This window comes from Polypterus senegalus, chromosome 10 (assembly GCF_016835505.1).
Source record: "Polypterus senegalus isolate Bchr_013 chromosome 10, ASM1683550v1, whole genome shotgun sequence".
Lineage (NCBI taxonomy): Eukaryota > Metazoa > Chordata > Cladistia > Polypteriformes > Polypteridae > Polypterus > Polypterus senegalus.
In genome coordinates, this window is record NC_053163.1 from 177,228,008 (window position 1) to 177,242,406 (window position 14,399).

Sequence of the window (14,399 nt, forward strand, 5' to 3'; positions counted from 1 at the left end):
TATTCAATAAACTGTTGATAGGAGTAATTGCATGGCTTTATGTGTGTTGCACATGAAGTTTTCAAACGTAATCAAGGATGGTAATGTGTTTAAAGGAAATCCAAATGAAAACCTACATGAAAATATCCAGTTAATGCTTTATAGTATTTTTTTTAATCAGTGCTGCCAATCAGTAAGTTTCCTTAGCATGAATGTTCAAGAAGTAAGATGACCACATTCAAGAACTGTGCATTCTCTTAGCAAATATTTATAATATCAAATAAAGAAAAATGGGCAAAAAAAAAAGCTGCAGTAGTTACAAACCATTCGGTAGAAAAACTATGCATTAAAAGCAAAACCTTTCACTGAGCGGTCAATTGGTACACTTCATATATGCAATTGTAAGATGAGAAACACAACTGGACAGTGCTTGCTGTGTTAATGCTATTTAAATCTACATGAGATTGTTTAGTACAGGATCATAAATTTGAAAGAAAGAGCCTGCTGTACCATGAAGCTGGAGTCCCCAATTCACGGCTGTATGCGAAGGTTGACTCCACTGACTGCTTTTTCAGGGATGGTGACCAACTAAGCCACGAGGGCAGGGTCATTGTCTTCTTGCCATAAGTGGCAGGTATTAAACCATGAAACATCAATTATTATGAATGTGCATATGATAACTGTAATGTGTTGGAGATATCCAGATTTTCAAAATATTGTTCATCTTTTTCAGATATAAAAGAAAATCTCTATGTTATGGCAGATTAGTGATGGGCATACTTAGCCTTTGGCAGTTTAGTGATGGACATGCTTAGTCTTTCCTTGTGAGTGTTGTAATGAAAAAGTGTGAATCTGTTTAGTTTCATCTGTTAGGCAACCTCGTCCTCCTCCTCCCAACTCTGGCCATGGAGTGGTGGCTGCTGGCCCCTTTTATAGTCCACCCGTTGGTGTACCAGGTGGTTGACTGCTGACTTCTGGCTACACTTCCAGATATGGTGAATACACTGCCCATACGGGCTCAGGAATCCCAGCTTCAGCACCCCCTGGCGGTGCCTGTGGGACCCAACAGGGCTGCACCCAACTCCAATTCCCATGGAGCCCTGTGGGAAACCAAGGCACCGCTCCAACCCAGGGGGGCTGCCATCTAACACCCACGGGGAGGTATTGCACAATCCATGGCTGCTCCCCCTGAACATATAGCGAAGGGGCGTCCCAACTTAGAACAAGATGGCCAGTTTCCGGTTATATAATCCCTCGTGAGGGATGGGCATGTCCAGGAGGGTGGGCAACAGAACTGACATCAGTGGTGAAGTGGCTGTCAGTCTTCTGTTCTGTATAGGGAGGAAGAGATAAGGCATTAGACCACAGCTTCAACCCCTGGTGTCACCCATTCAGACCAATATATAAAACTGTACATTTACCCATATATATTACAATTATAGAACAAATTATATCCTTTAGCTTCAATTTAAACATGGCATATCATATAATAAGTTATGTACTTTACATTTCTAACTGTCTCTAGTCATTTTCCACAAAAAAGCACAATGCAGTTTGCTTTCTCAGTTGCATACAATAACAGAAAGAAATAAAGTAAAACAAACAAATGGAAACAAGACAAGTTCAAAATTGACATGGAAATTCTACAGTTTTTACACCATTTGAAAACCGATTCTTTGCTGACTACTTCTAGCAGTTTGACAGTGTGTTTTTGCTTAAAATGGTAATTTTTTATTAACTTTTTTATTCTTTATTAAAAAACGTATGACACTGGAAAGAAAGGAATTTCTGGAGTGATTTATGCGAGTCTTTAAAGCCACTTCCCCCAATTTATTGAAGTTAAATTCTGTGTGTAACAGATGTCTATCATCAGCTGAGAGGTTTTCCAGGTATTGCAACATGGACCGGTAACACACTTAACAAATCATCTTAAGTCAGTCCCAATACATTTTAACTGCATTTTGGTAATCTTTGGTAATGAACTGAAATATTGGGTGGGTATGACTGCTATGCTTGTAAGTTTTGTGCATCAGACTCGTTATTAAAAGTTAACAGCCTGTCTAGGGTTGGATAATGGTGACTTTGACAGAACTGTATTCTCACTCTAGCATAGAAAACATAGATTTTTGCTGAAGACCTAAAAATATGCAGTGTTACAGGAAATGTGGAAGGTGCAAAAAAATGTTATCTGATATTGCACAGTCAGTTATTCTTAGTTCTTTACGTTTCCTTACTACAAAGTATAATTCTAGATAATTTAGAGCCCTACATCTCTGCAAGAAATGAATCTAAACATCTTCATGCAAGTCATAACCATTTGGAAACATAGTCTCCATAACACTCACTTCCTATTCCTCCAGTAATGTGATTTGACAACAGTTCTCGTACTTCACTCATTTGGCATAACATAGGTACAGCTTAATAGTGATTGCTTATACAAACAATATGTTATCATTAAGCAGGAGAAGAGTGCATCTTTGCATGTTGATAAGCTAGCTTTTTTGACATTTATATTTTTAAGACCTTGTTATACATGCAAACAGAGTATCTTTATTTTATATATATATTGTAGAAGTTTAACGACGAAGGACGTCAGGTCACTGATCTGAAAGAAAAACTTCAGATGATGGATGCTTTGTCAACCCAATCAGAAAGTGAAGATATGGAACATAACGAAAATGTTAACAAGGAAGAACACAAACCTGCTAACAAAACGATCAATGAGGAAAATCACTCAAGCTTAGGTAAAGTGTTTCTTCATGAATTTACTGTGGTGATAATAACAGTGTTGTTTTTTCACAGTGAGTAAGAAAGGATTCCTTTTTTTTTTTTTTTTTAACCCTGATTCATTTTAAAATTACATATTATAAATTAAAAAAAAAAAACTGTACAATTACTGTAAGACAAATTCATCACTGTGCCTCATGTCTAAATTATTCTGTTTTTAATTATACTGCAGCTGAGCAATATGAAAAGTCACTAAGAGTGACGATATGAACTGAATAATCCTAGAATTGGTAATATACTTTCTAATAATTTGTGTGAGTTTGTCGTTTATGATTTTAAACTGAAGGTAGAGACCATTTTAAAAGTGACAAAAAATTGCAATTTAAATATTCTCAAAGCATATTACAGTTGGTGAGAGATATTAGCATCACTAGTGGCAAACTAAGCCTCAAGCCTTCATAGTGGCATTTTTATTAAAAACTCTTGGGAAAGGAAGCTCAGTATAGGTTTAGGGTTAAATGTTTTTGTTGACAATATGCAAGATTTGTCATTTTTTCCTGTTTTATTTTTATAAAATGGACTTGTAGTGTGTTGCAGGACACTTTGATGCACACACCCAGACGTACACAGAGAGGATCAATCTAAAATTGTCTCTTTAACAATAGGTAGATGAATAGATAGTCACAGTCATACATTCATAAATATTAATTAATCCCAAGAGGATATTACAGTGTTACAACATCCTATATATAGTAACAGCAGTCAGATAAATATAAATTTTTTACAGAATTCACTCAGCTATACAAGTGGCAGCAAATAAATATATTCATAATATATTTGAAATTAACTTGTTAAAATATCAGACACAGAGACAATGTACTTACTTCACACACATACAGAGACTGTCCCTTGGTTCGTGGAGCTGTGAGTCAGTAGTACTAGCCACTCTGCCACCATGCCACATACTAATAATGTAATCATCTTAATGATTCCTTTTTATGATAATTTGTTTCACATAGCTATCCATCATGTCATACTTCTTTAAAATGAACAGTACTTCTCATGTCTTAAAGCCTAAAACGCATAATTAAAGTATACATTTCTTTGCACAAATAATATTCACTTATTTTTAATTAGTATTTCTGCTTTCATGTATTTTAATTTTCACACTTAATATTGTTTAGAAAGCATTATTTGGGTTAAATAATCTATTAAATATTTCAAAGCATAATACTTGAGTGATTAAACAGTTTAAATCTTTGGACAAATCTTGACAGGAAAAAAATAAGAAAAAATTCTTAGCCCAGAATGTTTAAACTGATCTTAACACAAAACATCTTAGTTCAAAAGTTAAGTGCTTCAATGAGGTCTTGACAGGAAAACAAAAAAAAAAAAAGCAGTTATTTTAAATGTTCGGATCTTCCAGCAGATCTGAAAAAGAAATATGTTTTTTTTTTTAGCTGATTTTTATCCTCGTGTTCAGTTTATTGCTTAATTTTAAAAATTTACAAGCCACATTTTTACAAGGCATTTTTAATATTTTTGCTCCAAAGTCTGTCTAGTCCATTTCTGTCCCAATTGGATTCTTAGTTTTCACTAGTGGGCCAAGGTGGTCAGTTTTCTTGACAGGAGCAATTATTTTCTAACCTGGATATTTAGTTACTTTCTGTAAAAAGGAGTGCCACGTGCCACTGTTTCTTTGTGAATAAGTAACTGAGAAATAACAAAGGCATGCTGAACAAATTTAAGTGGAGTAATTGAGCATTTGTTTGCATTCCTGCCTCACAGAAGTGAATCCCTCTTCCAGTTGCTTTTTTTATGGAGTTAGGATTACGCATAGGGTTTCTTTCCCTTTCGGATTTTACTAATTTTCTTCCAAAGTCCAAAATACCTAACTGTTCGGCTCATCAATGATTGTAAGTTAGGTCTGTTTTTCTGTGAAAGGATTCCTTGATGGGCTGGTGCCCCATTTGGAGTGGATTTCTACCTTGCACTCAGTGCTGCTGAGATACTCCAAATACCTGCACCCCTACAGTGGATTAAGCAAGCATGAGAAAATAAAGTTTCATTTTATGGTAATGGTAACCTTTCAAAAGTGTGCTTTTTGAATTCTTTAGCAATAAAAATCTAATGTTAAAGATTTATCTTTAGCAATCATTCAGATAATAGTTAAAATAAATATGATAGTTACTTTTCCCATGTATGGAATTTGTGCTCATATCTGGATGGGGTGGTCTAATTAGCTTGTCTTCAGGGTTTTCCTTTGTTTCTTTTTTAAATCCAATAGAGCTGTAATATGACTCATATAATAAATTATTATCCTGTTGTTCAGTTTCACCCTTTTTGCTGTGCGTCTTGCATCTTCACACCAGCCCAAGCTGACACTTAGAACGATCAAGAAAGCTTCATATAGCCTTGTATACATTTGTTTCAGTTCCTGTAGTGTGGGAGCTAGTATATGTGTGCCCCTAGCACAGTTTCATGCCTGATTTGCATCACCAGCCTATCCATGCGTTCAAAAACATTTTTTTAGCAGCCTGACCACATTTTGTAAGCTGTCCAGATATGTCCCATGATAGGGAGGATTATGGGTTTGCAATGTGGTGTTAGTGAAATCAACCAGTTAGTGTACAAAAAAAAAATAGCAGTCGTTGCTTCCTGACAACCCAGTTGTGCTAATCATTGAAAAACATGCAATCTTTAATCATTGTATTTAGGACAAAGGCTGGATTATTAGTTTTCATTCTAATCCTTTACGTAATGTATATTTATACAATATTTGTTATCCTCCATTTTCAAACAAACCAAGCAAAGCACACTATATCAGTACCAGAAAAAAAGAACATTTTGGAACACACAGATGCACAATATCAATTTGTTTCCCACTCTGTGTATCTCTTTTGCAAAGCACAATAAAAATCCAAACTGTTAATTTTCAAGTTAATTAAAGTAATTTTTATCTTATAGAAAGTAAAGACTGTACCAATGTGAATTTTATTTGCCTAATTGAAGAGTAAAGTAATGTCAGTCTTGTAGAAATGCCAATCACTGGCCAAAAAAATGGATAGATCTTAAGGACAATTCTGCACCATTCATAACAAGCTTGATTTGAACAAAAAAATTAATTTTATTTTCAATCATCAACCACCATCAAATGTTAACACTACATTGCCAACATCATTCCTTAAAACCAGTTCAAGAAATGTTTTTCCAGCATCATACATGCAGTAGACCCTCTGACAGTCCATGGTTGGTTCTGACTTTCAATTCTGCCCTCTACATAAGTCTACATTACTGTATTTTTAAATTATTGTATACTTTCTTTGTTTTGTATTTAGCAGTTATTGTAGTCCCCTATGGTTATTATTGGAAAATTTTATATGAATAGACTTGAAGTATTTCCTAGAATTACTCAAATTTTTTTTCAGAACTTTAGAAGTGAAGTAACAGGAAGTACTTTGAGAATGGAAGACCGTTTTATGTAGGAAACTGGGAAATCATGGGGTCGTTGTGTGTGGTACATGTCACGCAACATTTTCTTGCAGTTACATTTTATGAAAGTTAAAGACACAGAAAATATGAATGTAGCTTAAGACTACTATTTGCATCATGATACTATATTATGTTTTAACAGCTTCTAATACTTTATAATAATAATAATAATGCATTTTATTTATACAAGGCGCTTTTTTAAGCACTGAAGGACACTGAACAAACAATTAACAAAAAAAAAAAATTAGAAACAAAACTTAAAACATCAGAAAATACAGAAAATATAAAAATTAAAACCAAACAAAGCCACTGTAATCATAGAGAAAAAGCCATTTTAAAAAGATGGGTTTTAAGTTTACAGTTAAAGGTTGAAAATGATTCAATATTTCTAAGATCAGTAGGTAGTGAGTTCCAGAGCTTGGGGAGTAGAAAAGCTGAATGCTCTGCTCCCCATGGTGGTTAGATGGACGAGAAGGACAGTCAGTTGGATGGAGGAAGAGGATCTAAGGTTATGGGAGGGAATGGCAACATGAAGAAGGTTGGACAGATATGGAGGGGAGAGGTTATGAATGGCCTTCAATGTTAAAAGCAGAATTTTAAAATCAATTTGAAATCAGGATCCAATGAAGCCGCTGCAAGACCGGAGTAATATGGTGAATAGATGGGGTTCAAGTAATGATGATTAACATGTAGTTTAGAAAACAGTGACTAATATCCCAGTGCTCATCATAGGAAGTACATTTTTTTGCTCTTTTCAAACAGTGAAAAGAGTCAATTTGCTTACGCTGTAATGGAAAGTTGGCCAAAAGCAGATGCCAACATCATGTCATTGACCTTTCTGAGGCAGATTGTTTTCCTTTGGATAGCTGAGGTGTGTCAACAATTACCCTCTGGTCTACTGCTATACTGAATATATTGGCAGCAAAACCAATGAACACCTTGTCACATTTGTAAATTAGATCACCCAAGAAAGACGTGTAGATGCTGGTAGTGCACTATGGAACATTACAGTTAAAAGAATGCATGCCAAGAAACTTTGTTCTGCTATAGAAAGGAAAAAAAACTAATTTTAACTATAGAAATAAGAATGTGTTATGGTATAAAAGGTTGTACTCATTACACCATCGTATTCCTCAGTTTCATGTGATAAAGACAGTAGTAGTAGACAAACTAATAAATATACCATATCAAAAGCATAGCTGATTACCAGTTAGCCATAAATCAGCTGTAAAAGATGTCTGACAATGAACTTTTTGATATACGAGTTTTCAAAGCAACATTAAATAACCAGTAGTGTTCCAAAAACTGCTAAATAGCAGGCACCTGAACTACAGGGAATTGGTCACAAAAGTGCTAAATTATTTCATGTGTAAAGAGGAACATATATGTCAATCATAAACAAATCGGCAAACAGAAACAGTGGTCATATTACAAAGGTCATTGACGCAAAGCACGCCACAAGAATACAGCCTGAAAAATTTCTACAGAATAAAATTGATATGTCACTGACACCGTCTAAAAACTATACTGTATACATTGTGAGCTTCACAAAGGTAGTATTTATTTCAGGGCCATTTGTATCCAAGGCGAGCTCATCGCTAAACTCCAGGATCTGTGGCTTAGCTCTTTACTGTGCAACTGGGTACTAGACTTCCTCACCGGCAGACCTCAACAAGTGCATAGTGGTGGAGAAACCTCCTCCATCATCGCCATCAACACTGGCACCCTGCAGGGCAGCGTGCTGAGCCCCCTGTTTTACTCTCTCTACACCCATGACTGCGTAGCTAAGTACAGCTCTAACACCATCCTCAAGTTTGCTGAGGATACCACTGTTATATGTCTGATCAGCGAGGACAATGAGACGGCCTACAGGGAGGAGGTCAGACTCCTGTCAGAATGGTGTCAAGACAACAGCCTCACCCTCAACGTTAGCAAAACTAAGGAGATGATTGTGGATTTCCGCAAACAGGCAACAGAGCACTGCCCCATCTACATCGGAGGTGAGGCTGTGGAGCAGGTCAGCAGCTTTAGGTTCCTCGGAGTCACCCTCACTGTTGACCTTAAACAGTCAAGTCACACTGCAGCAGTAGTCAAGAAAGCCCAACAACGCCTTTACTTTACTTCCTCAGGAGACTGAGTAAAGCCTGGATGTCCCCCACAACCCTGTGCAGCTTCTACAGGTGTACTGTGGAATCCATCCTGACAGGATGCATCACATCCTGGTGCAGCAACTGCTAGGTTCAGGACTACAGAGCTCTGCAGCATGTGGTGAATACAGCACGGGCACACAGCTCCCTGCGATCCATGACATCCACTCTTCACGCAGTCTCAGGAAAGTGAACCGTATCAGGCGGGACCCCCACCACCCTGCACTGTCACTTTTCAACCTCCTCCCATCTGGAAAGCAACTCAAGTCCATTTGCACCTCCAGGTTCAGGAACAGTTTCTACCCAACTGCAATCAGACTCATGAACAATCAATAATCTTGTGTCACCTCCACTGCACTTATACTTCTGTCACTGCCTCTATTTATTCCTAGGATACTTATTTATTTACTTATTTATATTCATTATGTGTGGGGTTTTTTTTTGTCTATGTTCACTGTCTGTAGGGGCACATGCAAACAAGCATTTCATTGTACATGGTACTTGTACACATGACAATAAAGAATTGAAACTTGAGTTGCACAAAGACACATAACCTGTTCTATACTGCACAAAATTTGGGCCCCTGACCAAAAAAGGATAAAATAACGTGGCTTTATGAATCATCTTTCATCTCATTTCCTACAGCTGAAAAGTTTTTCGTTTGGGGGAAAAAAGCCAAAGGATGCCTTCTACCCACAGTGTCTGTTTCTAGCCTGCAAACATCTGGAGAAAAAGTATGGGCAGCCATCTTGTGAGAGAATTTAAGTCAGGTGATTTCTCAAATGCGACTTTATTTTTGAGCCCAGATCAAACCCTTAATATGATATTCTTGATTTTGCTCCGTAATTGATTGCGGAGAATATGCATTCTAACCTACTGCAAGGAAATTAATTATACATGTAAAATGTGCTCAACAAGGTCCTTTCATCCAAAGCAGTTTATTGCTTAATTGCTCTGCACTTATATCCAGGTTGTGATTTTCTCTAGTACTTAACATTGCCTTCAGGCAGTGATGTTCATCAGAGAAAACTGTTAATTTGTTACTGAGAAACCAAAAGGAATTGTGGCTTCAGTGGTGTGGTCCCCAGATCTCAACTCGATCGATCATCTCTGGGATGAAGCAGCGAAGGCTGTTCACAGCTAGACCAAAGTGTCACAGTGTTTAACATATATGTTATGTATAAATACTTTTATCTAGAGTATATTTTAGTCATTTTACTACATTTGTTTTGCAAGGAAGAGCACCGTCTAAGGCAGCCTGTGAAATAAAACTGCTTATTTGATGTAGAACCTGAACATTAATGTTGTCTGGTTTCATCAATAATAAGATCACACAGCATTCTCAAACCCACTTCATCCAAGGCTATCAGACGGTCCCCCTCACACACTCAGGATTCAAGCCCAATACATTTGACCTGATAACTTCTGCGCCACTTTGCCACCTATTTTGTTTATAATGCTTATCTAAATTGTGTGTGCTGAATATAAGATGCGTAATTGCTGCACTGTAATGCTTTGGATTAGTACAGTACTTAATGTTTACATAAAAACTATACATTTGCCAAACTTGGATCTACAGTATGTATTCAGTAGTTATGGCAAGAATGCAGGCAATATGAGTGAAGGGTGCTGGAAAACTGTAAGCCAAGGAACTCTTCAGTTTTTTTTTAATGTTTTCTCCAACATACTAATTATGGCTGACTGTCAATGAGCCCAGTGTGTTGCTCTATTTAACTGTGCTCATGGCCAGGCCAATGCAGTGGAAGCTGAGCATGAACCACTGAGGGCCTACAGCTGGAACCAACGTCCTGATCGTTTTCTAAATAGTTTCGTCTAGAACTCATTTCATGGCTTGTCGAGTGAAGATTTACTCCACCTACTGGAAGAAATTAAGTTCTAAACGTTTCACAGGGTGATGTCCCGGTGTTAACTGAATGACTTCATGCTTCAGTTTTGTTGTGTGAATATTCATTTAATGCTATTCTTAGATAATAACTGTATTTTTGAAAATTTTCCTAATTGTGTATTATCATCTTGGTAGCACCTTTTCAAAATACCTGGGTTTCTGTTTCATGCTCTTCTGATCGATACCACCAGTCTGCTGAAATATAAAATCGCAGTAGGACTGCAGGGAAGAGGTACACACGTGGCAGGTAATAGCCACATATGAACTGGTAGGCTTTTCCATTTTCCTTCTTGAGAGGCAGATCTAGCTAATACCAAGTACTGAGACATAATTCCCCTTTACTTTTAGACCATTAGAAGAATCTGTGATTGGCATGACACCCATGTTCAAAGTAATTCTCTCTTTTCAGTAGTTTTCTTTCAGGTGGCTCAGATTTTGTCTTTGAAGTTCAACCCCCATACCCCTCTAACCACCTTCTTTACAGAGCTTTCAGCAACACATAGTGTTGTTTTATTTATTGTATTCATTCTCTGTAAGCCATTTCCTTTCGGGTCTCTCAAAGGCTATCAGTATCTGTAGGAAAATATTGCCAGCTCAGCTGACCTCCTATTTATAACCTTTTGTATTCAGATCAGCAATATAATTTCAGTTTTGTAAACTTGGTCAATTTCTACAATGCAGAATAAAAAGCATTTTATTGCTATTCTAGTATTAGTCTGCAACATGATAATTTGACTTTTTGGTTGTAAAATCAGTGCAGTGTGAAGTTAACACCTTTGCCCTCTTCACTCAACTGAATCTTTATTTGGCTTAAGGTGACAGAATGACTGTGTGACTTAGACATATTCCTGTATAGCGGCTCTTGTACTTTGCTCAGAATTAATCAATATCACATGGGGCCAAATGTTGTAGAAATGTTTGTATGCCTACTGTGCTGCTTGTGCGAAAAGAAAAAGGTAAATCTTACAAGTTACAGCAGGAGGTATTGTAAACCATTTAACTGTTTATCTTGTTAGCTCTTTCCACTAGAAATGCATTCGGAAATATTCTCAGTGTGGCATTTTGCGTTGTGGGATGAATATATGAAATTAATATCATAGCTTTAATTCCATCTTCAACTGATGCTACTCATTTAACCATGACAAAGGACAAACTTCAATATTTCAGACCCAGAAATATGATGATCACTGCTTCACTGCAACTTTTACATAGTTAATATAGGTTTTACTATAATCCTGCATGCTATGTAATGGAATACACGTCACACTCTGGAATCTTAGAAATGGGGGCAAGGCAATCTCACGGCTCCAGTGTCCAAACCCGGACGTAGTCCATGTCTGTGTCAATTTTGACATTCTTCCTATGTCTTTATGAGTAGTTTTCCACCCACTTCTCAAACGCACTCTGATTAGGTTCATTAGTGAATCTGACCTGGTTTGTTATGTGTGAGAGTGACCTATGAAGTACTGCTATTATATAAAGAGTTACTTCAGCCTAGTGCCTAGTAATACCTCTTAAAAAGTAATGAAGTAATTGGATTTGGAACTTAAATGAAGGACATGCCCAACTCTTCTTAAGCAATAAGTCTGGTATTTTTCAAGTCATAGTTATTCTTTCGTAATCATGGTTTCCATTAGTTTGCTACATGAAGTTGTGTTCTAAAGTGAAGCCTATTTTATACATTTAGTTAAATAACTAGCCCGCTCTTGATGTAATGGAGGTGAAGAGTGCTGAAGTAATATTAAAAAGAAAAGCCTCAAAACATACCGAATATTTCCACTTTGATTTAGCAAAGATTTTGATTTAAGAAAATGTGCCTTATGCATTTCTGAGGCATGCTTGGGATGGCAAAAGTAAAGCAGAAATACATTTCATCTGAGATTCTTGCTCCTATTTTTTCGAAGTAAGGATACGTTTCCTGCTCATTTGTCTGCTTGAAGTGGCTGCCCCCCATTTCTTTCTGTTTTATTTGGCAAAGCCTACATAGCGAGATGCACACTGAGTGGCAGCATTGTAAAAAGCACACATAAGAGATCCATTGTAGATTTTATGAATACCAATACATCTGAAGGAGAAAAGGTGGAGTTCTAGTGATTTTTGGTGTGTGGAAGCGAAGTTCGGACTCAAAATGCAGCTTCAGTGTCACATGATTGCTCCACGTTTTTTAATGATGAACCAAACTGGTTCTGTTATGATTTTAATCGATGAGAGATTGTTCCTACAAGCTCATAGAAAAGAAAGTAAGGATTATTTCGTTTAAAAATTGGATTTTGATTTGGTTTTCGTGCACTTCCCAGTTTATGATCTCAGAAGCTGAATTTAAAGCTAGTTGGTTAAAATTAAACACTTTTCCTGGAATAACAGAAACCCAACCATATCAGATTCACCCAAACAATTTATTTAACAGCGAACATCATCCTTTTTATTTTAATAACGTAAAATATTTCTGCTTTTCTCCTTGCTTCTGAAATTATTGCCTAACCTTCGGCCTTAATAACAAGTAATTGTAAATTTTTGAATACAGTAGCCTTTCTCTCTCTCTTTTTTTTGGTGCTGTTTTGTCTTTCTTGAAGTGTGGAATCCAATACTGCTCACCGTATTCCAGGTGTGCCATTAGAATTATGTTACACACGTGGACAAAATTGTTGGTACCCTTCAGTCAATGAAAGAAAAACTCAAAATGGTCACAGAAATAACTTTAATCTGACAAAAGTAATACTAAATAAAAATTATATGAAATTTAACCAATGAAAGTCAGACATTGATTTTCAACCATACTTCAACAGAATTATTTAAAAAAATAAACTCATGAAACAGGCCTGGACAAAAATGATGGTACCCCTAGAAAAGACTGAAAATAATGTGACCAAAGGGACATGTTAATCCAAGGTGTGTCCACTAATTAGCATCACAGGTGTCTACAATCTTGTAATCAGTCAGTGGACCTATATATAGGGCTCCAGGTAGTCACTGTGTTGTTTGGTGACATGGTGTGTACCACACTCAACATGGACCAGAGGAAGCGAAGGAAAGAGTTGTCTCAGGAGATTAGAAAGAAAATTATAGACAAGCATGTCAAAGGTAAAGGCTATAAGACCATCTCGAAGCAGCTTGATGTTCCTGTGACTACAGTTGCACATATTATTCAGAAATTTAAGATCCATGGGACTGTAGCCAACCTCCCTGGACGTGGCGCAGGAGGAAAATTGATGACAAATCAAAGAGACGGATAATACGAATGGTAACAAAAGAGCCCAGAAAAACTTCTAAAGAGATCCAAGGTGAACTTCAAGCTCAAGGAACATCAGTGTCAGATCGCACCATCCGTCGTTGTTTGAGCCAAAGTGGACTTCATGGGAGACGACCAAGGAGGACACCATTGTTGAAAACAAATCATAAAAAGCCAGACTGGAATTTGCCAAACTACATGTGGACAAGCCACAAAGATTCTGGGAGAATGTCCTATGGACAGATGAGACAAAAATTGAACTTTTTGCCAAGGCACATCAGCTCTATGTTCACAGACAGAAAAATGAAGCATATCAAGAAAAGAACACTGTCCCTTCTGTGAAACATGGAGGAGGCTCTGTTATGTTCTGGGGCTGCTTTGCTGCATCTGGCACAGGGTGTCTTGAATCTGTGCAGGGTACAATGAAATCTCAAGACTATCAAGGGATTCTAGAGAGAAATGTGCTGGCCAGTGTCAGAAAGCTTGGTCTCAGTCGCAGGTCATGGGTCTTGCAACAGGACAATGACCCAAAACACACAGCTAAAAACACCCAAGAATGGCTAAGAGGAAAACATTGGACTATTCTAAAGTGGCCTTCTATGAGCCCTGACCTCAATCCTATTGAGCATCTTTGGAAAGAGCTGAAACATGCCGTCTGGAAAAGGCACCCTTCAAACCTGAGACAACTGGAGCAGTTTGCTCATGAGGAGTGGGCCAAAATACCTGCTGAGAAGTGCAGAAGTCTCATTGACAGTTACAGGAATCGTTTGATTGCAGTGATTGCCTCAAAAGGTTGTGCAACAAAATATTAAGTTAGGGGTACCATCATTTTGTCCAGGCCTGTTTCATGAGTTTATTTTTTTAAACAATTCTGCTGAAGCATGGTTGAAAATCAATGTCTGACTTTCATTGGTTAAAT

General features: G+C 37.1%; 1 protein-coding gene across 1 annotated transcript in view; it reads left to right on the forward strand.

Moving 5' to 3' along the window:
* Positions 1–14,399, forward strand: part of efcab14 (EF-hand calcium binding domain 14) — a 173,778-nt gene that overhangs the window by 138,021 nt on the left and 21,358 nt on the right. The window contains exon 7 of the mRNA XM_039767841.1: positions 2,552–2,723. Within this exon, the coding sequence (XP_039623775.1) occupies positions 2,552–2,723 (172 nt within the window). The remainder of the gene's footprint in view (positions 1–2,551; positions 2,724–14,399) is intronic.